This window comes from Pelodiscus sinensis, chromosome 29 (genome assembly GCF_049634645.1).
Source record: "Pelodiscus sinensis isolate JC-2024 chromosome 29, ASM4963464v1, whole genome shotgun sequence".
NCBI lineage: Eukaryota > Metazoa > Chordata > Testudines > Trionychidae > Pelodiscus > Pelodiscus sinensis.
The window spans coordinates 2,548,906-2,573,486 of record NC_134739.1 but is presented as its reverse complement, the minus strand read 5'-3'; the positions used below and the strand labels follow the sequence as shown (position 1 = coordinate 2,573,486).

Here is a 24,581-nt window from a genome sequence, read left to right as displayed (position 1 = left end):
GAAAAGATCAGATCAATCATTCCTCGCCCTGGTGGAAGCCACATTGTGACTCCGGAAGGATTTCTTCAGCTAGTGGAAGGAGATGGTTCAGAAGGACTTGGGCAAGAATTTTACCTGCAGTTGAGAGTAGGGAGATCCCTCGGTAGAAACAGGATAAACAATGAGGTGGAAAATTCTGCCGACAATATAAAATAAGCGAACTGCAAAGCATTACAAAGGAAACTCTCAAGTGGGTAAATGACAGGGTCAGGACAGAAGGCTATAAAAAAGTAGTCCTACTGGAGTCCTGGAGGTGGGTGGGCATAAGCCCCCCCACATCTAAAGCACCTGCCCCCAGCTTACGGGAGGGTCCACAGAGCCCAGAACACCAAGTAATTATGGGTGACAGAAAAAAAAATGGATGAATGTGGAGGGGGCTGGACAGGGACAAACGAGGGCTAAAACGAGGGGGCTGGACAGGGACACCGGGCAGAGAACCCCAAACCGCACCCACTGCTCCTAGAAAACCTCGAGAGAGCCAGCAGATGCCTCCCAGTTGAAGTCTGCCCAGATTTGTGAACGGATACAGGAGCAGAAATAGGCCCCACAGTCACAGGTCCCTCCCTCAGCCAGTCTCTGCTCCCTGGTCTTGTAAATTGCTATTTTGGCTTTAGGCAGGAGGAGGTTGACGAGGAGGTCCTGCGACTTTGGGGAGTCACAGATGGGGTGTGCATAAATTAATAGGTGAGGGGAGAAGTGCAGCCAGCACCTCAACAAGAGGCTCTGGAGGATCTGAAAGAGGGGCTGTAACTTGGTACGCTTGAGACAGATGTGCGGCAGGGTCTCCCTCAGACTGGCCCACTGTGGCTCCCCAGCCTCGATTGGAGGTAAGAGGTCCTGCCATTTGTTATTTGGGCGGGACATGAGGATGGAGAAGTGAAGCACATACAGATGACTTTTTGATGCCGTTCAAAAGGGGACCAGCTGCAGTGCATGCAGCTGGCTCGGGGGATGAGGGGGAGGTGATCAGGAAGGCACGTGGAGCCAATGGAGAGATCTGGCAGGCTCTTGCAGGACACGGTGGAGGTAAACCCGAGCAGTGGCCAGCAAAGCATCCCTCACCTCCTGACTACATACTAGGAGTATGAAGGGTGGAGAGCCCCATGTGCTGGGCAAGTGCCAGCGCATCCACTCAATTTCCCCAGTTGTAGTCCAGGAGGTCTCCGATCCCGGTGACTTCTGCCAAGATCAACATCTGGCGCACCGAGGGGGACTCTTCCGCCTGCACATGGAGATGGTGATTCTGTAGCAGGGGCTCTGCAAGGAGGTCTGCCCTCACGGTGGCTCCCAAGGACCTGGTCTCCAAGAGCTGTTTCCAGGTCCTGCTTCCAGGATGAGGTCCTGATAGAAGACTGGCAGCTTGGAGAAGTCTGTCCGAAGCGGACTGGTGCAGTCAGGGTCCAGTTGAGCTTGACCAAGCACTCTGCAGAAGCATACAGCACCTGGAGAAATCCCACAGAATGAGGCCTGAAGCTGAAGGCCCATAGAATGCCTAGGAGATACCTGTGGTCCATCCAGCTGAACACCTTCTCCTGATCCAAGGACAGGAGGGTGAACAAGAGATCATCCTACACTCAATCTCTATGAGAGCCTGGACCAGAAAGAGATTATTGAAGATGGTATAGCCTGGGATGGTGTAGGTCTGGTCTGGATGGACCATGTCCACCAGCACGGGCCAAAGTCTCAGTGAGATGGCCTTGGCAATGATTTTATGGTCCACGCCGAGAAGTGACATGGGACGCCAATTGCTCAGATTGCAGAGGTCCCCCTTCTTAGGCAACAAGGTGCGCAAGGCTCTCCAGCACAATAAAGGGAGGACCACGCTCACCAAGGACTTGGCCCCGACACTGGCAAGGTCTGGGATGTCTTTCTCTAAAACTCCCATTCCCGCTGCCCTATCGCAACATCCCGCAGCCAGCTGGCATCCCAGGTGTAGTCGCAACACAAAAGCCATGTCTACACCTTCCCCACTTCCCACCACCACTGTGCCGAGGGAAAGGTGCACCATCGCCCTTGCCAGGCTAGCCAGAACTTCCAAAAGGACACTGCGAAGCAGACATCCTCCAGCAGCGTGTTGTTGAAATGCCAATAGGCCAGCCCCTGCCTCCCCAAAGAAAGAGGCCATCATGGCCACCAAGCAGGGATCTTAGAACAGGGCCAGCTGAACGGTGGAAGAGTAGGCCTGGGAAAGATGATGAGAAATGTAAACGTGGGTCTAATCAGGAGTGAAATGACCATTGACCCTCCACCCGGACAAAGGTGAACATGGTCTCCTCAGCCAGATGGTGGTCATGCCAGACATCCCCTAGGGAGTGTTGATCTATTATCTCCCTGGGAAGTCCCACTCCTTGAGGGTGCAGTTGAAATCCCCACCCAAGACCAGGCACTCATGAGGATCTAGAGAGCCAAGGAAGGCAGACACCCACTGAAAGAAGCGGAGCCTTTCTGGACCGGACATCAGGATGGAGGCATTAAAGTGTAATGTTGCCCCGCCACACAAACTCAGAGGTGCAGTAGGTGACCCTGCACAATCTCAGCAGTCCCCAGCACCCCGGGCTATAGGTTTAAAGAGAACAGGGACATCACCCCAGCTTCACAGGCCAACAGGTGACTAAAAAAAGACCCTGTCTCCCCACTCCAGCCACCAGCTAGCCCCAGTGGCCGGAGCAGTATGGGTCTCTTTCAGGAAAACAATGGCGTACTCACCCTCCCGAAGGAAGAAGAGCACCCGACTCCTGCAGAGACCCAATCTATAGCGCCAGGTATTTAGAGCGGTAAAGATGAATGGCAGCATTGAGAGGGCTGGGGAAGACCCTTGCTGGTAGCCCCCTTTGGGCCCCACAGCAACCCCTGACCATATCCAAAATGTGAGCAGGTAATCATGGAAGCAGCGGGTCCTCTGTTAGGACCAGCGCCTGGTCACTTTGCCTTCTCCTAAAATGGCCCTTATGGTCTGGAGGACAAGATGGTCGTCTCCCCAGTGTTGAAGGTCAAGAGCTCCCTTGTACTCGGAGCTGCAAATGTTCTCCAAGAAACTGCGCATCTAGTCCCTCAGGCTCCATGTCCAACCAAAATTGGCAAGCAGGGACTTTGGTGTCCCAGCTGCGCTGATGGTAGGGGCAGTGGGAGAGGAAGAACAGACCCAGACAGGCTGGGAGTGCCTCCTGGGGGTCAACCTCTAAGGTAAATGCAGCAACCCCCGAGGTGGCAGCAATAGGGGAAGGGGAAGGAAAGAGGGGGAGGAGGAGAAGGAAGGGAAAGAGGGGGAGGAGTAAGAGGAGGCGATTAGGAAAAGGGGTAGGAGGAAGGGGAACAGGAGGAGGAGTGGGAAATTCCATTGGGAGAGGAACTGGGCAGGGAACAGGGCTTGGGAGTAGAAACTGGATCAGCAGCTTCCGTGGAAGAGGCACTGGGATGTGGTGCCTCCTTGCAGGGCAGGGGAGCAGTAGCGGTGGTAGAGGAAGTTAGTGTCTCCCCAGCGCTAGGCCCCAGCACCGCAGGGAGTGCACCACCAGAGGCCTCAGTGCCAGGCGTGATGGGGAACAACAGGAACTCTGCTAGAAGTACCCAGGGGCTCAGTGGCCACTGCTGAAGTGCTGCTGACGGCTGGGCAGATGGTCACACCCTGGGGCAACTCAGAGGCAGGGAGAGGGGAGGAGGGCAGATTGGAAGGAAAAGGAGAGGGCAGCTGTCATCTCTCCAGGACAAGAGGATCCCCCTCTGAGGCAGCCGGGGTCAAGCCAAGGGCCTCAATCTCCTGTGAAAGGAAGGCAAGTATGGCACCCGCCACCACGTGGTTCCCCCTTGTTTGTGGCAGGGTCAGCAGCCACCTCCACATAAGCAGGTCGCCTCTCCTCCATCAGAGCCACTGGCAGCGGTAGGGCCAGTGCCCTCCTGGGTCTCAGGGGTCCCAAGTGCCTCTCCAGGCCAGGCTCGTCCCTTTGGACATGCCCTGTTGCCCAGCAGAGAAAGCACCATCACCCCCAGAGCTGGTGGAGGGAACAGGGAGGCGGGAGGGAGGGGAAGCTGTGACCATGGGAGGTATAACTTTCTAAGTGGGACTCTTTTCCTTTTTGGTCCCCTGACAGTTCCTGGCCTTCAGGGGGGCCTTCTTAATGGTGACACTGGCAGGAGTGGTGGGGGTCCCAGAATCCCCATCCATGCCTGTCGCCACCGTTGGAGCGGGTAGCCCGGCAGCCTTGGAGGGGACAGCATTTACAGAGGTAAATGTGAGAATGGGTGGGGGAAGGGGTGGCGGGGGTGTCACAAGACTGCCCCTCCATTGTGGTCATGGGTGAGGAGGGAAGGAAAGGAAAAAAGTGCCAGGGAAGGAAAGGGAAAAAGGAAGGTTCACCACTCTGCTAGGCTGGAAGCGGGGTGGGAGAGCAGCAATACAGAAAGGAGGAGGGGGGGGGAATAGAGGAACAACTCCCAGCACAGGATGAAAAGCTAGCTGAGAGGGGAGTGTGTGTGAGGGGAGCTGCCTGCAAATGAAGCACCAGCACCCCACCCGAGAAGAGAAGGGAGAGCAGAGTAGAGACTGTGACAGGGTCAGGTCAGAGAGGGACAAGGAGGAGTGGAAAGGTGGAACATTAGCCTCAGACTGAGTCATCTCTACTCCCAAGGTTCCAGGGAGGGGCTGGTTTAGAACCAGCCAAGGCAATCAGTGGCAGTGGAACACTTGGGGCTAATTGACTAAGCCTGCAGAGTCAAGGCAGCCTAGGCTAATTAGGACACCTGGGGGTAATTAAGAAAACCAGTTCAGACTGGCAATTAAAGAAGCTTTGCCTGCTGTTGGGGCATGTGTGTAGTGAGAGGATGGAGGAAAGCACCGCTGAAAATATGAGGAAAGGAGACAACTGAATACTAGGAAGATGAACCAGAAAGAAGGAAGGTGTGGGGAAGTAGCCCAGGGATCTTGGAGCTGCCTTATAGCAGATGTTGGGGATTCATACAAGCAGCTACTATTACAGGGCCCTTGGCTGGAATACAGAGTAGGGTTGTGGGCCTGGTTTGCTGCCTCCTCCCCCCCTCCACACTTACCTCCCCATTTCCACTCAGGGAAAAGGATTGTAGAGTTTATTCTCCATTTTACTATATGCTGGGCAATGATGAAAAGAGCTCAAACAGCAAACTAAAGCCCTTGGCACGGTGCCTAAAACTATGGGCTGCTGTGAGCCTTTGAGGCAAGCACAGTCTGCCGGGAAGCGAAGGACCCACCAAGTTTTCATAGGAGCTGTGTCACAGTAACAAAGTGGAAGATGAAATTCAGTGCTGATAAAGGCAAAATAATGCCTATTGAAAAATATAATTCAAGTTACAAATACGACATAAGGGCTAAGTTACCTGTTACCTCATGGGGGTCATCATAGATAATTCTCTGAAAACATCTACTCGATATGAAACAGTGGACAAAAACGCTAAGAGTGTAGAAACCATTAGCAAAGGGAGGGATAGAACAGAAAATGAAGCCACAATACTTATCTAAATATTTTAGAAGTGTCTGTATCTGTCTGTTCAAAGAACTCCTAAATGGTGAGAACTAGGACCACCAAATTTAGTATGCAGCTTCCCCTTACCCTACCTTAACGGAAGATCTGGGTTTGATTGTGCCAAAGATATGGGAAGAGCTAGGAATAAGAATGTTTTTCATAACATGGACAGGGATGAGCACAGACAGGAGAGACATGATATGAGAATGGTCCCTGGGGGGCAGCTGCACCACCAAGGACAGGGGGTAGGCAATAATTTTTGATGGGGTGCCACTCCCAGAATTGGGAAAATGGTCAAAGGCTGCACACTTTCATGATATTAATGGAGGAAGTGAAGGGTCTGGGATGGAGGTTGGGTGCAGAAGGGAGCTTGGAGTAAAAGAGGGAGTTTGGGTGAAGGAGGCAGTTGTGTCCCAGTGCACTGGCCTGGGGTGGAGGAGGTTAGATTGTGACCTAAGGCAAGGAATTGGGTTACAGGAGGGTTTGCAGGTATTTTTGGTTGTGAGCTAGGGCAGGAGGGGACTGATCTGGGTCAGGGGATTGGGGTTCTGGAAGGGGATATGGGTACAGGAGGGGGAAACAGAGGATTTGGGTATGTGGAGTGGCAGGCAGAAGGTTGGGGAAGGGAGGGACTGGGGTGCCAGAGGTAGGCTCTGCCAGGAGACTTACCAGCCAGCAGTGGTTCCTGAATCTGCCTCCCTGCCCACCCCTCCTCCTCTGCATAGGCTGCAGCCATGTGCTCTGGAGCCCCTTGTGCTTCATGGCTGCCTGTTATTGAAACAGGCAGCTCCCATTGGCCGGTTTCTGGCCAGAAACCGACCAATGGAATTGTGCTGGGGGCAGGGATCAGCTCCTAAAGCTTCTCCCTTCCCCTCCGGACTTACAGTTTTTAAAGAAAAACTCCCCACAGCCGTGTTTGAGCTGTGTGGGGGAAGGGAGAGGCAGGCAGGGAGCTTGCCTGAGGCTCCCCACAGCATCTGCTGGCTGGATCCAGTGGCTTGGCGGGCCAAATCCAGCCTACAGGCTATATTTTGCCCGACCTTACCAAGGGAATGACCAGCAGAGATGGTGCTCCACCATCTTGCCTGCCAGCACACAAGTAAGTAGCCCCCCTGCTCCAAACTCCCCCCCACCCCCACCCCTGTGCCAGAGGAAGAGGAGAAGAAAGCCCTGCTAGGGTGGGAGCAGAAGGCCTCTGGAGGGGAGGTGGGGGGGCTGAGGGAGTGAGAGAAAAACTCTGCTGAATGGGACCCCTCATCCTGAGCCCCTCCTCATCTCCAAACCCCCATACACCTCCAGCTCTGCCCCCATAGCCCCGGTGCCCTGCCCTGGTTCCTGTACTTCCCCCCGCCAGTCCCTAGCACTGAAGGGCCCAGGCAATGCCAGGTAAGTCTTCTAGTACTCATCAGTTCAGAAAATGCACATTTCATTTGTGATTAGAGAGTTACATGTTCTTGATTGGTTGTTCATTCTGGTACACATTTTAATGCACTAATTTCTTTGTTTTTCAATAGAAACAACCTAGATAGATAGGCTGTGCAAACAAAACAAGTGGAATTGAAATATAAATCAATGTATTGGCTAGGTACAGAGAGTATGTTTTGACCCATAAGATTGTACTTAGGTTTATGTGGCCCTACTGTAGGGTTGAGTACCAATGTCCTAACAGATCGACTGGCTAAGTAGCAGTTCAGCAGAGAAGGCCCTGGGGGTTACAGTGGATGAGAAGCTGGAGATGAGTCAGCAGGGTGCCCCGTAGCCAAAAAGGCAAATGGACTATTAGGGGGCATTAGGATGAGCATTGCCAGCAGATCTAGACAAGTGATTATTCCCCTTTATTTGGCTCTGGGAAGGCCACATCTGGAGTAGTGAATGCAGATTTGGGGCCCCCACTACAGAAAGGCTAGGGACTCATTTGGAGAGGGTCCAGCGGAGGGCAACCAAACTGATTAGGGCGCTGGAGCATATGAGCTATGAGGAGAGGCTGACGGATTTGGGTTTGCTTAGTCTGCAGAAGATAAGAGTGAGGGAGGACTTGATAGCAGCCTTCAACTTCCTGAAGGGAGGTTCCAAAGAGGATGGAGAGAGGCTGTTCTCAGTAGTGACGGACAGCAGAACAAGGAGCAATGGTCTCAAGGTACAGTAGGGGAGGTCTAGGCTGGATATTAAGAAAACTATTTCACTAGGATGGTGGTGAAGTACTGGGATGGGTTCCCTAGGGAGGTGGTGGAATCTCCATCCCCAGAGGTTTAAGTCTCGGCTTGACAAAGCCCTGGCTGGGATGATTTAGTTGGGATTGGTCCTGCTTAGGGCAGAGGGCTGGACTAGATGACCTCCTGAGGTCTCTTCCAGCCCTGTGATTAGAGGAACTCATCACAGCACTCAAATTTAAGGATAGCTTAGGTGCAAGTGATCATGGCTTGTGCACATTAATAATGTGCAAGCAGCGCGCGCGCGCACACACACACACGGTGCTTTAATCAGGACAGTTTCATAAAGCTGAAAAAAATGAGCTGGCAAATCAGCTGGAAGGAAAAAGTTAATCAGAAAAATATGACTGACAATTGGTATTTCTTTAGAACACTTTACTAGATGCCCAAAAAGTTAGAATCCCATAAGCAAGGAAGAAGGATTTACTGGCATGATAACCAGCCAGGTTAGAGAGGAAATGAAGACAGCCATAAAATTAAGCTTCCCCTTCCATTTGTGTTATACTAGTGAATGTAAATCAGAAGTTAGAAATTGTAATAAAAATTGATAAGAGAAGCAAAGGGACACAAAGTGAAATCAATGCTCAGCAGAGATAAGGACAATGAAAAGGAAGGGAGAGGGGAAGAGGGGTTAAGGACAAAAAGAAACTTGACAACAGTATTGGTCCATTATTAAATGGAGATGATGGAATTAATATTAATCTAGAAATAGCAGAAGTGTTCAATATGTATTTATCCTCTGTTGGGGGTTGGGCAGAAGAGGATGATGTCATGTCATTTGATAACACTTGTTCCACTCTACTAGTATTTGAGGTATGTTAAAAAGCAGCTTTTAAAATCAGCGGGCCCAGATAATTTGCATCCAAGATTTTGAAAAGAGCTGAATAAAGAGTTTGCTGGACCATTAATGCTGATTTTCAGTAAGGCTTGGGAGATTGGGAAAGTTCCAGAAGTTTAGCTTTTTTCCCCAATGTCATGCCAATATTGATATCAGTCCTGGATAAGATAATGGAGCAGCTGATATGGGACTAATTGAGAATTAAAGGAAGGAAATATATTCAATGCCAATCATCATTGGTTTAGGGAAACCAAATCCAGTTAGACAATATGTATCTTTTTTATCATATTAAAACGTTTGGATGACAAAGGTAAGAGATGTCTGCAAAGCATTTGACTTACCACGTGACCTTTTGATTAAAACCAAAAAAGTTACAGTATACATCCAATGAATTCAACCCTGGCTAACCGTCAGGTTGTAAAGTGCATTTGTAACCCAGGAATTGTCAAAGAATGGGTGTGTTTTTAATGAGGTTCTGAATAAATAGATTCTTGCCCTTCACTATTTAACATTTTCATCCATAACCTGGAAGAAAATAAAATCACTGTAAAGTCTGCAGATGACAAAAGTTGGGTGAGTAGAAATAATGAGGGCAGGTCACCGATTCAGAGTGGTCTGGACCACTTGGCAAACGTGTATTAATGCTGCTAAATGTAAATCTCTACATCTAGGAACAAAGAATGTGGTAGATAATCAGCTAAATACAAGCTTTCAGTGCAACACTGACCAGTTCAACCCTTGGATGCATAAACTGCATTGCCACCAGAATGAAATGTCTAATTCTGTCATTCACAACTCAAGAAGGTATTAAGTTGTGGAAGGCATGAGAATGGTTAAAGGATTAGAAAACATGCTTTTAGTAATAGATTCAAAAGGTCTCAATCTATTCAGCTGAACAAAGAGAAAGTTAAGGGGTGACTTGATTACAGTCTAAGTGCCTACATGGAGAATAAATATTTAGGAATGGGGTTTTCAATCTAGCAGAGAAAGAGCTAACATGATCTAGTGTCTGGAAGCTGATGTTAAACATTTTACTCCTGAATCAATGTAATAGCGAGAGTAATTAACCTTTGGAATGACATACAAGAGGTCATGGGGCATTTTCCATCACTAAATTTTAAAAATCAAGATTGGATATTTCCAAAACTTCTGCTCTAGGGATTATTTTGGGGGAAGTTTTATGGCCTGGGTTATATAGGGCTTCCAACTACACGATTACAATTGTCACTTGAGACCTTAGAATCTTAGTTATAACTGAATACCTCTTAGTCCATCAATAAGGATGTAGGATATTAAAACAAAGTAGCAAATCTTTTAGATGTGTTGGATCAAGTAACTTGATCCAAGAGTTTTATCCTTATTGGCCAAGGAATCAATGTTGTTTTTGAAAACATCATCATAGAATCCTAAGATGAAAGAGATCTCATTGAGTCCAACCCGCTGTTCAAAGCGGGACCAACCACAGTAAAGTCATCTCAACCAGGGCTTTGGCAAGCCAGGACTTAACCTCGAATGTGGGAGATTCCATCACCTCCCTAGGTAACCCATTCCAGTGCTTCACCACCCTTCTAGGGAGAGAATTTTTCCTGATGTCCAACCTGGACCTCTCCCACTGCAACTTGAGACCATTGCCCCTTGTTCTGCTATCTGCCATCACTGAACAGCTTCTCACCATCCTCTTTGGAACCCCCTTCAGGAAGTTGAAGGGTGCTCTCAAATCCCCACCCCCCACTCCTCTTTTCTTCTGTAGAATAAATAAACCCAGATCCCTCAGCCTCTCCTCATAAGTCATGAGCTCCAGCCCACTAATCATTTTTGTTGCCTTCCACTGGACTGTCTCCAATGCGTCCACATCCTTTTTGTAATGGGGGCGAGGGGGACGGGAACTGGACACCATACTCCAGATTTGGCCTCCCCAGTGCCAAATAACGGGGAATAATGACTTCCCTAGATCTGTTGGCAATGCTCTTAATGCAGCCTAATAAGCCTTCTTGGCTACAAGGGCACGCTGACTCACATCCAGCTTCTCATCCACTATAATCCACAGGCCCATGAACTGCTTACCCTAGCGGTGGGCAAGATACCTCTCACGGGCTGGATCCAACCTGCCAAGCCACCGGATCTGGCCCGTGGACACCCCTCCCAGGACCCGCAGGCACGAAGCAGCTGCTGTTTGAAATGCAGAGCTGTGCTGTGTGACTCTACTCCGGGGGGGAAAGGCTTCATGTGCTCTCCCCGCCCTCAGCCCAATCCTTAGCTCCTGTTGGCCAGAAACAGCCAGCCAATGGGAGCTGAGAGATTGGCCTGATGGTTGGGGGTGGCGTGAGCCTCTCTCCTCCCTCCTCCTGGAGACGAGAGCCATGTAAAGGGAGCAGGCTGCATTTTCAATGCTCTGGAGCTGCAGCAGGTATGCTTAGGTACGCACCTCCTAGCCACAGTCTGCCTCTGGCACCCCTGCCTCTCCTGAACCCCAACTCCCTTCCCCCCAAGTCACCTTCCAAACCCTCTGCACCCCCCACCTCAGATCAGACCCTGCACCCCTTCTTTCATACCTCTCCCAGGCCAAAATACTCTCCTGCATTTCCACTCCCTCCATCTCTTGACCCAAGTCACAACCTCCTCCTTCACCCAAACTCCCTCTCAGACCTCACACCGTATCCAGCCCCCCAGACCCTTTCCCCATGCGCCCTTCTGCACCCAACCTCCATCCTGGAGCCTGCACCTCCTCCACAGAAGAGTGTGGCCCTTAACCACTTTCCAAAATCTTGGAGTGGCCCCTCCACCAAAAATTATTGTCCACTCCTGGCTTAGCCCATCCATCCTCAGCCTGTAACAGTGATTGGGATTCTTCCATCCCCAGTGCAGGAATCTGCACTTGTTCTTGTTGAACCCCTATCAGATTTCTTTTGACCCAGTTCTCCAATTTTTTCTAGGTCACTAGGGTCCCTATCTCTACCCTCCAGTGTATCTACCACTCCCCCTAGCTTAGCGTCATCCATGAACCTGAGGGTGCAATCCATCCACTCATCCAGGTCATTAAAGATTTTGAACAAAACTGGCCCAAAAACTAACCCTTGGGGCACTCCAATACTGACCAACTCTGATGCCAGCCAGATAATGAGCTGCTGATTGGACTCAATGGATAGCAATGATCTAGCCAGCTTTCTATCCACCTTATATTAAGACACCAGTGACATTACAGAAAACTGGAAAAAAAATCAATGTTGCAATCTTTACAAGCAGATGTTCTGCACAGCAGGCCAGTTAGCCGTACATCCATTAGCATAGAAAGGTGACACAGGAGGAAAGAAGGGAAGAACAATTCTGGGCGTCTTTTTGACCAGCCTTTCAGTGAAAGTTACAGATTCAAGTTCACTGAAAAATATCACTAATCGGTGTCAATTTTGCTGACTTGTTTTGATTTTAAAAGACTCAGTAAATGCCAGGAAGAAAATAAAAATAATTTTGTTTGCCAATCAAACAAAATCTGTAATAAAAATTCTGAAATTAACTTTAATTTTAAATAGAAGTGTAAAAAAGGATCAAAACTGAAACAATGCTTGTTCAACCCAAAACAAAGTTCTCAATTTTGATTTAAACTGTCATTTTGAAATGTTTGGAAAAAGTCGATTTTTTCAATTTCTCAGAATTGAGAGCGAACCAAAGTAAGACATCTTCTGATTCACACAGTGCTAGTAAAGTATTTTAAAAAGGCATAATCAATTGCCTGCTTATTTTTATTGAAAATACGTCTTGTTAGTCAAACTTGATATAGTTTTGAGGCAGTTACAAATGCAATTAATAAAAGTAACTGTCGATATAATAGACTAACCTTCTTGGCAGCTGACATTCAAACTCTCCCAAATATATAGATTCTACCAGTTTGAGTTGTCTGCACATTTGTAATTGCCAGGATCACCTCTAGAGCCCTTTTTGAAAGTTAGTGCCACATTAAATTATCTTCTGTACCAATGACTGGAAGATAGCTAAAGGATAGATTACAAACCAGGGATGTTAAATTGTGGGTAATCAGCTAATCATGTAGTCAATGTAATTTCCATTAACTACTCAATTAGTTAAGAAAGGGGAAAACTGCAGAGCTGCAGCAGCGTTAGCTCCCAGCCTGCTTAAGAGTCTTAATATATTTAAAAAACAGAATTGCAGTGGGGTGACCAGGAGTGACCCAGGAATCAGCTGTCCTGGCTCACTCCCAGTCCCCGCCAATTCGTGTCTGCTTTTTAAATGTATTAAGAGCCATCAGGCTTTTAAGTTGGCTCCCCTCAGTACCCTGCAGAACTGGCTCCTGCCTCCCCCACTTGCTGCCTCTCTGATGCGGGGGGCAACTAGTTGAGTAGCAGTTTCATATTTGAGTTCTTTGATAACACTTGGGTGAATGACATCTGGTCCTGGTGACTTGTTAAATTGGTAAACTAAATAGTGTTCCAAAACCTCCTCTAATGACACCTCAGTTTGAGACAATTCCTCAGATTAGTCTCATAAAAAGAACGGCTCAGGTTTGGAAATCTCCCTCACATCCTCAGCCATGAAGACCAATGCAAACAATTTTCGTTTTTCCACAAAGACAATAAGGCCATTGAGTCCTCCTTTAGCATTTCGATCATCCAAGATTGGTTGTTTAGTGGGCTTCCTGCTTCTGCTGTACTAAAAACATTTGCTATTACTTTGAGTTTTTGGCTGTTCTTCAAAATTCCTTTTTGGCTTTCCTGATTATATTTGTATACATCATTTGTCAGAGTTTATGCTCCTTTCTGTTATTTAAATTCCACTTGTTAAACCTGCCTTGTCACTGCCTGTTCTGTGAGCAGAGAGCATCAGTTCTGCCCTTTTCCCAGTCCTACATTCCAAAGGAAGACTCGTGCCCTCTAAACTAAGCCTGGTCTCCTGTTCTGCTGAGGCTCAGCTACTGCCCAACACAGGGTTCTGTACAGCAGAATGCTCATATGGGGTCTGAACTAGATGGACCTTTGGCCTGTGTCCTGTCTTCCCACCGTGGCCAGTATCAGATGCCCCAGAGGAAATGAACAGACTAGGTAATCATCAGGTGATCCTCCCAGTCACCCATTCCCAGCCTCTGACTAACAGTGGCTAGGGATGCCATTCCTACCCATCCTGGTGAATAGCCATTGATGGACCTATCCTCCATAAATTTATCTAGTTCTTTTTTAAACCCTGTTAAAGTTCTGGCCTTCACAATGTCCTCTGGCAAGGAGTTCCACGGGTTGACTATGTGTTGTGTGAAGAAATACTTCCCTTCGTTTGTTTTAAACCTGCTACCTATTCATTTAATTGAGTAACCCCCCTAGTTCTTGTGTTATGGGAAGGAGTAAATAGCACTTCCTGATTCACTTTCTCCATGCCAGTCATGATTTTATAGAGTTCTATTATATCTCCCCTCCCACTTAACTGTCTCTTTTCCTAACTGAAGAGTTCCAGGATTACTAATCTCTCCTCATATGGCAGGCTGGATCCTGCATACCTCGCTTCAAGAGGCTGGTCCGTCCATCCAGGCTGCAATTCCAGCGCTCGTTGCGGAATTGGTACTGGCACTCCATGATGCTGAGCCGGATGGCGTCTCGCAGAGTCTCCGCCAGCCCTGGCTCCCGCCGGCAGAGCCTCTTCTGCTTAGGAGACAGCTGGAGCAGGTCACACTGTTTGAGGTGTGGCTTCCCTTGGGCAGGGTTTGCAGAGGGGCCCAGAGAGGGAAGATGGGTCAGACCTTCTTTCCCAGTCAGGCTGCAGGGGAAAGCAGGGAGAGAGGTGAGTCTAGACAGATCATGGCCAGGGACAGAAGGAGCGTCAGAAAGCTGCTGTGTAGAGCTGGTGGATAACCGACTTTTAGGTTTGCTGACAGTTCCAAAAACTAAAAATAATTGGTTGAACCAAAAAGCAATGATGGGGAGTCAAAATAGCTGACAAAGATTCCATTCGGGTTGAACCCAAAATCCTGTTCACCCAGAAACCAACGGCTTCATTTGATTTTGGGCATTTATGCACATAAAAGCAAAGTATTAGAGAGTCACAAAACAGGCAGAGGAGGAAGTGATGTCACTATCCACCCACCTTAAAATCTTTAGCCCAATGGCTTGAACACTCACCTGGGCTATGGAAGACCCAGGTTTGAGTCGCCCATGTCTGATGTGGAGAAAATCTGACTGAGGTCTTAAATGTTGCACAGAAGTGCCCAGGGCATCCTTACACTTTGGGCTCTAGACATTGAGGCTGCTCCCTTCCAGTGTGGTTTCTGCTGGGCCTTGGGGATTTCCTGCCCCATGCCATTCCTCCCCAGCCTGCCTTCTGCCCAGTCCCTGGGGCTTGGGAGCAGAGATGGTCAGAGCTATCCTTGGGCACACAAGCACAATTTTCAGGTGCACTACACAACTGCACATTCAGCATATGGTTATGGACAACCCTGGAAGTGCCAAATCAATTGGGCTAAGAGGGCTCCTGGTGTGTGCCTCCCCCCCTCCCCATGCCCTGGTTGAAGCAGTTCTACTGCAGATGGGTTATGAAGATGGGTCTCCCCTCTCCCAGGAATCTGCCTTAACCGAAGGGTCAGTGCCTCTCTGGCCCAGTGACCAATTAAGTATTTTATACACAGCTGTCCCAGGAGATCCAGAGAGCCTGTTCCAGAGCAATCAACAGTACAGGGTCTTGGATACTTTCCTGAAACATGGGAACCCCCAAGTTCAGATGCTACCTCCACAGGAAGCACATCGAATGTGGGTTTCTTCCTCCCTGGCGAGTGCACCTGCACTAGGGAAAAAGTTGTGAGATGGATGGCAGCACCAACAGTCCTTTCTCCAGTGAGTGAAGGGTGCTCACTTCCCTGACCTTTCAGCCCAGGCTTTTTGGCAAACTCCCAGATTCACAAGTGCATTTTCCATTAATAAGCTACTCACCCAGCTCCACAGGGCACAGCAGCTCAAGCCACTGGCCCATTGGTCTGGTCAGCCATCTCCGGTCCTGACTAAGGCCAGATACCAAGTCTGATGGACCTATGGACTCTGCAGCATCCGGCAATAGAAGATACACAGCCCATAACATACCTGCCAAACACCAGCAGGGAAGCTTCCTCTTGGATCCATAAGGGATCAGGTTATGCATCGCACCATCAGCTCAAATTATCTGCCAATTTTGCCAGGACTTATTCCTAGAGATTTCATCACATGACAATCTTTTAATTAAAAGATTAATCTTTACTTCCTGGTGCCTCCAAAGCAATCTTAGCAGGTTGGCACTGTAGCTCAAATACCCATTTTAGCAGTCCCAATATGTTCATCATCACAGATGATTTGTTTGCGTGCTAATAGACCACTTACTGCAGGTTGCTACATCACAATTCACACGACTTATCCATAGATGCATTGAGTACATGGACTCAGGCTGTTCATAGCCCTCTCGCCAGTAGAGACGCTGATCAAAGGCACCCTGACACTGTTTACAGCACAGGGCAGAGTGCCAGGTCGTAGAGGCAGCCAAAGAGAGCTTTCTAAATACCTAGCTGGGCAAGTTGAAGCCACACAGGAGCCTAGTCCCTGAGATCTCATTCCCAACAAGTCTTCCCAGCCCATCTCAACCCCTGGAGATTCCCAGAGTCACTGATTGAGTTCATGGCCAGTTTACCCATGCTTCCCTTACAGGGATCAGGCAAGCACACAGATCTGTGTTAATCTGTGGAACTCACTGCCATAATATACCAACTCAAAGATCTCACTAAAGGGTTTAATAAAATATTAGATTGATGTGAATATCTCCTGAATTCTCTCAGCTAGGAATATAAACCTTCATGTTGGGGCTAAGAGCGAGTTTCCACCATGGACATGTTACTGCAGAGCTATCCATTACTTATGCTTTACAATCTTCCTCCATGGCACCTGAGAGTCTGTTGGTCTACAAGCACCATTGGGTCTGACTATGTGCTAATCTAGCCTCCATTCCCATAGTACTGAACACCCTGTTCTCAGGGTCAGATAGCTGCACCACTGTACACAAGAGCAACAGAAAGGAGCTTTCCATCATTTTAGTAAATCTGGGCTCAGCTAATTTACTCCCTGCCAAGATGCAGGGTTTGTAGTGTGTGAGTCACCCAAGGCAGATTGCTGTCCACCTTCCTTTTGGGAGCCCTCAGTGAAATACTTCCACAACCTCCCGAGCGGTCCATGCCATTGTGCTGTGGTGCTTGGAGGTAGAAGTAGATCGTCTGCTCTGCTGTAGTTTGAGCCCGCAACACTTGTCCTGCCCTCTGTGGCAAGAGAACTGTTTTCCTCCATTTTTCCTCCATCCAGCCTTTCTAGTGTCTGAAGAGGACTATCACATCCCCCCTTAATCTGATTTCCAAAGTAGATGTACCCGGTTCCTTCAGCCGATGCTCATACTTCCATCCCTTTGTTGCTCAGCTCCAGATCCTTTACACTTTCCCTGCATCAGTAGTCACCAACCGGTCAATTGCGATTGACTGGTTTATCCCCATCACCACCTGGCAGCCCCATGCTGCCAGCCCATCCCCAAAAGCATTCAGCATGGCCTCATGTGTGTGGAACTAACTACAAGCAGTGCCCCCTGCAGCTCCTCCCATTGGCCAGGAATGGGGAATTGTGGCCAATGGGAGCTGAGGGGGTGGTACTGACAGAGCGCACAGCCACATGTCTCCTGTTTGCCACCCTTGAGGCTACAAGGGCCTGTTGGCCCCTTCTGGGCATGGCATGGCTTGAGCTGGTGGTGTGGCATGGGCCCAGGGCAGGCAGGCAGATAGCTTCCCAGTGACACGGTGGAAAGGGCAGTAAGGCTGAGGCTGTTCCCAACCCCCAGAGCCCCTCCCAGCACCAGCACCCCAATTACCTGCCCCAGCCCTGAACCAAAGCCAATACCTATACCCTTCTACACCCTGTGCCCCAGCCCTGAACCCTCACCAAAAGCCATCCCCTGTCCTGACTGCTGTCCCAGGCCAGTGCCCCACACCCCCATCCTGCACCCTGAACCCCCTCCTACATTCGAAGCTCCAGCCCTGAGCCCTCCTCCCAGAGCCAGTACCCCACCCCCTCCTGTACCCCAACTCCCTGCCCCAACCCAGTAAAAGTGAGGGAAGGAGAGGGAGTAATGGAATGAGCAGGGTGGGACTTTGGGGAAGGGGCAGAACAGATCCCAAACGGATTTAAAAAAAAAATCGCTTCAAGGGTAGCCGAGTTAATCGCTGAGTTAATCTGTAACAGGAAAAACTTAAAAAAAAGCAACAAATAGTCTAGTACAGGGGTGGGCAAAAGGGCCTCCGTGGGCAGGATCCAGCCCACCAAGTGGGTTGATCCAGCCCATGGAGGCCCTGCCACTCCCTGCCCCAGAATTGGAGCCTGGGGAGCACGCGAAGCTTCCTCCTGCCCGGTGAGCAAATGCAGCACTTTGAAGTGCCACACGCTGCTCGCAAGGTGGGGGAGGTCACGCGCTCTCCTGCCCACAAGCCCCAGTTGGCCTGGGGGCAGGAGGAGTGTGCAAAGTTTCCTCCCCCCGCCCTGTGAGGAGTGCATGGCCCTTCAAAGTGCCGTATGCGCACACAGAGCGGGAGCAGGGCAAAGGAAGCTTAGCACAGCTCCCCCACCCCCTGGCCAATCAGGACTTGTCACACACTCCCGTGCCCCCATCTCCTCCCGTCCTACGAGCAGCGCATGGCACTTTGAAGTGCTGCATACTCCTTGCAGGGCAGGGTTGGAATCTACCCTTGCAGGATCCCTTGCAGGAGGCATAAGGGGTCTGTCAAAAAAGGCTTTCTTTCTCGACAGAAACCCTTCTAAACTGCCGCTTTTTGCCGACAAAGTGCTGAGATGGTGTGGGGGTCCCCCGTCTCCTGCACCCCGAAATGGCACAAACAGACTGCACCAGCCGGTGGAATAGAGGAAGTTTATTGCCTCTCCAGGATACAGCTCAGCACAGATGTAATCTGGTCACAGAGCTGGGCTAGGATGCCTCAGGCCCCCTTGAGATGGGGGAGACTGGGCCCCTAAACTCCAGCCCCTTTCCCTAGGCTGTCTCCTCCATGCTCTCCGACAGCCACTCTAACCTTCTTCCAGCCCTGCCCCCCAGCCAGGGCAGCATCCACCTTCCTTTGTTCCTCTCCATGGGGGGTGTCTGGCCATACTGGTTTGCATAGTGACTCATCCTGTTTTGCTGGGTCGTGGTACCCACGGCAGCCAGTGGGGGTTACCCCAGAGCCAGCAGCATAGAAACCAGCCAGGTACCCCCACTACGTCACAGATGGCAAAACGCGGTGGCCATTTTTATGCAAATTAGGCACGGGATATTTAAATCCCTGCCTCATTTGCAATGTCAACCTGCCTAATCTGCATCCCTCTGCCGACAGATCTGATTCTCTCTGGCTGTGTCTAGACTGGCAAGTTTTTCCACAAAATCATCTGCTTTTGCAGAAAAACTTGCCAGCTGTCTACACTGGCCACTTGAATTTCTGCAAGAACACTGACCATCTAATGTAAGATCGTCAGTGTTCTTGCGGAAATACTGTGCTGCTCCCGTTCAGGCAAAAGCCCTCTTGCGCAAATCATTTGCACAAGAGGGCCAGTGTAAACAGCACAGTACTGTTTTCTGCAAAAAAGCCCCGATCGCGAAAATGGCGATCGGGGCTTTTTTGCAGAAAAGTGCGTCTAGATTGGCCACAGACGCTTTTCCCCAAAAAGTGCTTTTGCGGGAAAGTGTCCTGCCAATCTAGACGCGCTTTTCCGAAAATGCTTTTAACGGAAACGTTTTCCGTTAAAAGCATTTCCAGAAAATCATGCCAGTGTAGACATAGCCTCTCTGATGTATTTATAGAGAGCAAATACCACGGAGGCAGAAAATGGTTACTAATCAGAGGAGTGAAGTTCTGGAACAAACTAAGTGGCGCATTGGGGGGCGGAGGGGAACCCAACCCTAACTAGTTTCAAGACAGAGTTTGGTAAGTTTGAGAGGACAGTATGATGAGACTGCAGACAATGGAATGTAGCTGAAATGCAACTTCTAGTAGAAAATATCCCCAATGGCCAGTGATGAATACAAACTACGAGAGCTCCAAGTTGCTACAGAGAATTCTTTCTAGGTGTCTGGCTCAATGATCAGAGTCTATCTGGTCACCATATTTGCAGCTGAGGAGGATTTTTTCCCCTGGATAGACTGGCAGAGACACTGGGGGTGTTTCACCTTCCTCTGCACTGTGGGCCACTGACAGGTATGAAGTACAGGCAGTCCCCGGGTTACGTACAAGATAGGGACTGTAGGTTTGTTCTTAAGTTGAATCTGTATGTAAGTCGGAACTGGCGTCCAGATTCAGCCGCTGCTGAAACTGACCGCCAGTTCTGATTTACATACAGAATCAATTTAAGAACCCCAAGCGTCCCCAAGTCAGCTGCTGCTGAAACTGATCAGCAGCTGATTCCAGGAAGCCTGGGGCAGAGCAACTCTGCCTCAGGCTTCCTGTAGTCAGCACTGGTCAGTTTCAGCAGAAGCTGACTTGGGGACGCCTGGGGCAGAGCAGCTGGGGTGCTGCTGGGTTGCTCCAGTAGCGCCGCTCCTCGGCACTACTGGAGCAACGCAGCAGCACCCCATCTGCTCTGCCCCAGGTGTCCTGATTCAGCCGCTGCTGAAACTGACCAGCAGCGGCTGAATCAGGACCAGAGCAGCTGGGGTGCTGCTGGGTTGCACCAGTAGCACCCAGAGCGGCGCTGCGGGACCAACCGGCAGCACCCCAGCTGCTCTGCCACAGGCGTCCGGAGAAAAGCCTAGTCTGCTGGGGGGGGGGGGCGTACTAGCTGCGCCCCCCCCACCCCAGCAGACCAGGAAGACTCGGGCGGCGGACCGAGATGCTGCGCGTCCCGCCGCCTGGGTCCTCCGCGGCTTTGCTCCCCGTCTCCCTGGTCTGCTGGAGACCAGCAGACAGGGAGACGGGGAGCGCCTCTGAGGACGCCGGCAGCGGAGCAGCCCAGGCGTGCCTGGGGTGCCTCGCTGCCCGAGCCCCCCCGTGGCTTTGCAAAGCGCGGGGAAGCCGGCGGTGGGGCAGTCCAGGCGCGCCTGGGGTGCCTCGCTGCCCGAGCCCCCCCCCGCGGCTTTGCAAAGCCGCGGGGGGGGGGCTCGGGCAGCGAGGCACCCCAGGCGCGCCTGGACTGCCCCACCGCCGGCTTCCCCACGCTTTGCAAAGCCGCAGGGGGGGGGCTCAGGCAGCGAGGCACCCCAGGCGCGCCTGGACTGCCCCGCCGCCGGCTTCCCCGCGCTTTGCAAAGCCGCGCGGGTGGGGGGGGGGCTCGGGCAGCGGGGCTGCCCCGCTGCCCGAGCCCCTCCGCGGCTTTGCTCTGCGTCTTCCTGGTCTGCAGACCAGGTAGACGCAGAGCAAAGCCCCAGAGTACACGGGCGGCAGGACCGCGAGGTCCCGCAGTCCGTGTACTCTGGGGCAGCCCCGTTCGTAACTGCGGATCCGACGTAAGTCGGATCCGCGTAAGTCGGGGACTGCCTGTAGTGTAAATGGTGGATTCTCTGGAACTTGCAGTCTATAAATCAAGGTGTGAGGGCTTTAGTAACACAGCCAGAGGTTTGGGGCCCTATTACAGAAGTGGGTGGGTGAGATTCTGTAGCCTGTGATGTGCAGGAGGGCAGACCATATGTTAAGGTCAAAAGGGAGGCAGAGTTTGCCAGAGTATTGCTATTCTCCCTCTCACTGCCTCCATGACCTACCTCCTTCAATGTGCTAGGTGGGTAAATAGTCCCAAGTTCCTGTTAGGCAAACAAGATCCCACCAAACTTCAGGCCAGCTTGGGCTCTGGGACAGGCTTCCTCACAAGACTCAAGACATTTCCAAAAGGAAAGACAAGCCACAAAGGGCCAAATTCTGCCCCACTGAAGTCAGTGGTGTAAGTCCCATTCCCTTCAGTGGGAGCATAACTGGAGCCTTGCCATACAGAAGGTTAAGTGCTTCCCAAGGCCACTGAGTGGAAAGGACCAGCAGAAATGGTGCCCACCAGACAGCAGAGTCACACTCCAGGGTACCTCTGCAAAGGTCAAGATTAAAAAATCTTGGAAGGGGCTACAAACAAGCATTGCAGCAGCTCCCGACCCAAACTTGTGCAGCAAGACAAACTGTCCCCCAGTCTGCATCTGCATTGGCCCATTCACTGCAGAGCTACTGGATGCCAAGAGGAACTGGAAGTTTTGAACATCACAATGAACATGGAGGCTAAAGAGGCCTTCTATGCTCCACGTGCAGCAGTGATTCTATCCAGCCTGGCAAGGAGAAAAGACCCTACATGCTCGCAACTCTCAGCCACTCCCATTTGTTACTGAGTTGCTCAGGCTCGGCCCAGGCCTGGAATCAGATCGACAAAATGGGGAAGCTTTCAGAAAGCAGCAGAGTCACCAAAAGCATTAAGTGGGGACTGGAAGGGAGAGGCCAGGGACTCTGTTACAGGCCAGTCTGGAGTGCCAGGTGCAACTCCAACACTTCAAGGGACTGCAAAGGGTTTCAAAGCAGCAATTCCAACTGGGGTCTCTGGAATTCCACAGCAAAGTAACTTGCCTCTGGCAAACTCAGTTGAATCACCAAGGGTCTGTCTACACTACAAAGTGAATTGGAACTAACAGCCGTGAGTTCGAATTAACTTTCCTAGGCGCTACACAGACAAACCGCTAGTTCGAACTTAATTTGAACTAGCGGAGCGCTTAATTCGAACTCGGTAAACCTCATTCTGCGAGGACTAACGCCTAGTTCGAGTTAACTAGTTCGAATTAAGGGGTGTGTAGCCACTTAATTCAAACTAGTGGGAGGCTAGCCCTCCCCAGCTTTCCGTGGTGGCCACTCTGGGCCAAACCAGGGAAACTCTTCTACCCCCCTCCCGGCCCTGGAACCCTTAAAGGGGCACAGTCTGGCTATGGTGCGTGTGCCAGGTGCAAGCCTGCCAGCACCCAGCCAGCAGACCCTGTACCTGGCACGGTATGAGCCAGTCACCCATCCCTCCGCCTCTTCCCAGGACCAGGCTGGCAGCTCCCAGGACCCTGCCTGGGGCCGCAAGAGGCAGGCACTCCCCTGGTCTAGTGTGGAGATCGTGGACCTCATCCAGATTTGGGGGAAAGCCTCCAACGTCCACGACCTCCGCACTAGGCACAGGAAAGTGGCCGTTTAGGGCAGGATAGCTGCCAGCCTGGCCACCAAAGGCCACATGCGAACCCAGGAGCAGGTTTGCATGAAAATCAAGGTGGTCCAGTGAGACCCCCGACCCTGAGCTTAGAACATTACAGCCATACTGGATCAGACCAAAAGTCCATCCAGCCTAGTAGCCTGTCTGCCGACAGCGGCCAACACCAGCTACCCTGGAGGGGATGGATCGAAGACAATGACCAAGCCATTTGTCTCGTGCCATCCATCTCCAGCCTTCCACAAACAGAGGCCAGGGACACCGTTCCTACCCCCTGGCTAATAGCACTCCATGGACCCAATCTCCATGACTTTAATCTAATTTCTCTTTAAACCCTGTTATAGTTCTAGCCTTCACAGCCTCCTATGGCAAGGAGTTCCACAGGTTGACTATGTGCTGTGTGAAGAAGAACTTTCGCTTGTTAGTTTTAAACCTACTGTCCATTCATTTCATTTGGTGTCCTCTAGTCCTATTATGGGAGCTAATGAAGAACTTTTCTTTATGCACCCTCTCCACACCACTCATGCTTTTATAGACCTCTATCATATCCCCCCTCAGTCTCCTCTTTTCTAAGCTGAAAAGTCCCAGTCTTTTTAGCCTCTCTTCATATGGGACCTGTTCCAAACCCCTGATCATTTTAGTTGCCCTTTTCTGAACCCTTTTCAAGGCCAAAACATCTCTTTTGAGGTGAGGAGACCACAGCTGTACACAGTACTGAAGATATGGCGTACCATAGTTTTTATACTTCCCCTCCTCCTTCTTCCCCTGGCTTCCCCCTTCCAGCTCCCTCCTCCCAGGTTTCCCCCTCCCTTCTCCCACCCTCTCTCCTCCCCTCTCCCATCTCCTTTTCCTGGTCTCCCCAGAGGTTAATTCCCGCCCCCAGTTTTGTTAAATAAAGAGTTTCTATTTTTGAACATGTGTCCTTTATTTTTTACATCAGGAAGGGGGGCTATGGAGGGATAAATGGAAGGAGGTAAGGGAGGAATGGGGGTACGAGCCCCCAATGGGTAGGACTGGGGTGGCTCTGTGGGCTCCTCGGGGTGGAAGCTCTCTTGCAGGGTCTCCTGGATCCTGACAGCCCCCCCGATTGACCCCCCCCCCAGATAGCAGCCTGCGCAAGTGCAGCCGGGCTGATGGCCGAGTGCTGTGATGTGCCGAGTGCGGGCACTCAGGGCACTCCAAGACAGGACTGCTTTGCTATCCCTCATCGAGGTAGACAAGCAAGCGGGGAACCCTGAGAACAGTCTGTCCAGGGTGGGGGGTCGGGTCCCTTTAAGCACAGCCCTGGGCTAGCCTGAGGCAGCAGCTCCGCGCTCTAAATCCTAACCTGATGCCCTGCCAGCACCTGTTCCGGCCATCCTTAACCCCGGTTCAGGGTCCACTCAATGTGGACGTGCTAGTTCGAACTAGCAAAACGCTAATTCAAATTAGTTTTTAGATCTAGATGCACTAATTCGAATTAGCTTAGTTCGAATTAACTAATTCAAATTAAGTTAGTTCGAATTAGTGCTGTAGTGTAGACATACCCCAACAGTGTTGCATGATAGGCCCTAAATAGCTGCTTGTAATTCCAGAGAGCAACAGCTCTGACAGATCTCCCCACTGCTGTCCTCCTCCCACCACCACCCAGCACCATCCCCTTCCTCCAGACACCTGTTCTTCTCTCAGCACCTCCCTAGCCCACACTTGCCGAGAACTCAACCCACTACTTTCCCAGCCCCCTTCTGGGGTCCTCCTCTGTCCAGCCTTCACTTTGCTCCCCTCTCCTCAGCTACACAGTTCACCTGCTTACATCTCTGCCCTCACTCTCCCCCTCCCATTTGTG

At 50.7% G+C, this 24,581-nt stretch overlaps 1 protein-coding gene across 1 annotated transcript in view; it reads right to left on the bottom strand.

Moving 5' to 3' along the window:
• WNT9B (Wnt family member 9B) overlaps positions 1-24,581 on the bottom strand; it is a 37,904-nt gene that overhangs the window by 8,889 nt on the left and 4,434 nt on the right. The window contains exon 2 of the mRNA XM_075911314.1: positions 14,077-14,333. Coding sequence (XP_075767429.1) covers positions 14,077-14,333 — 257 coding nt within the window. The remainder of the gene's footprint in view (positions 1-14,076; positions 14,334-24,581) is intronic.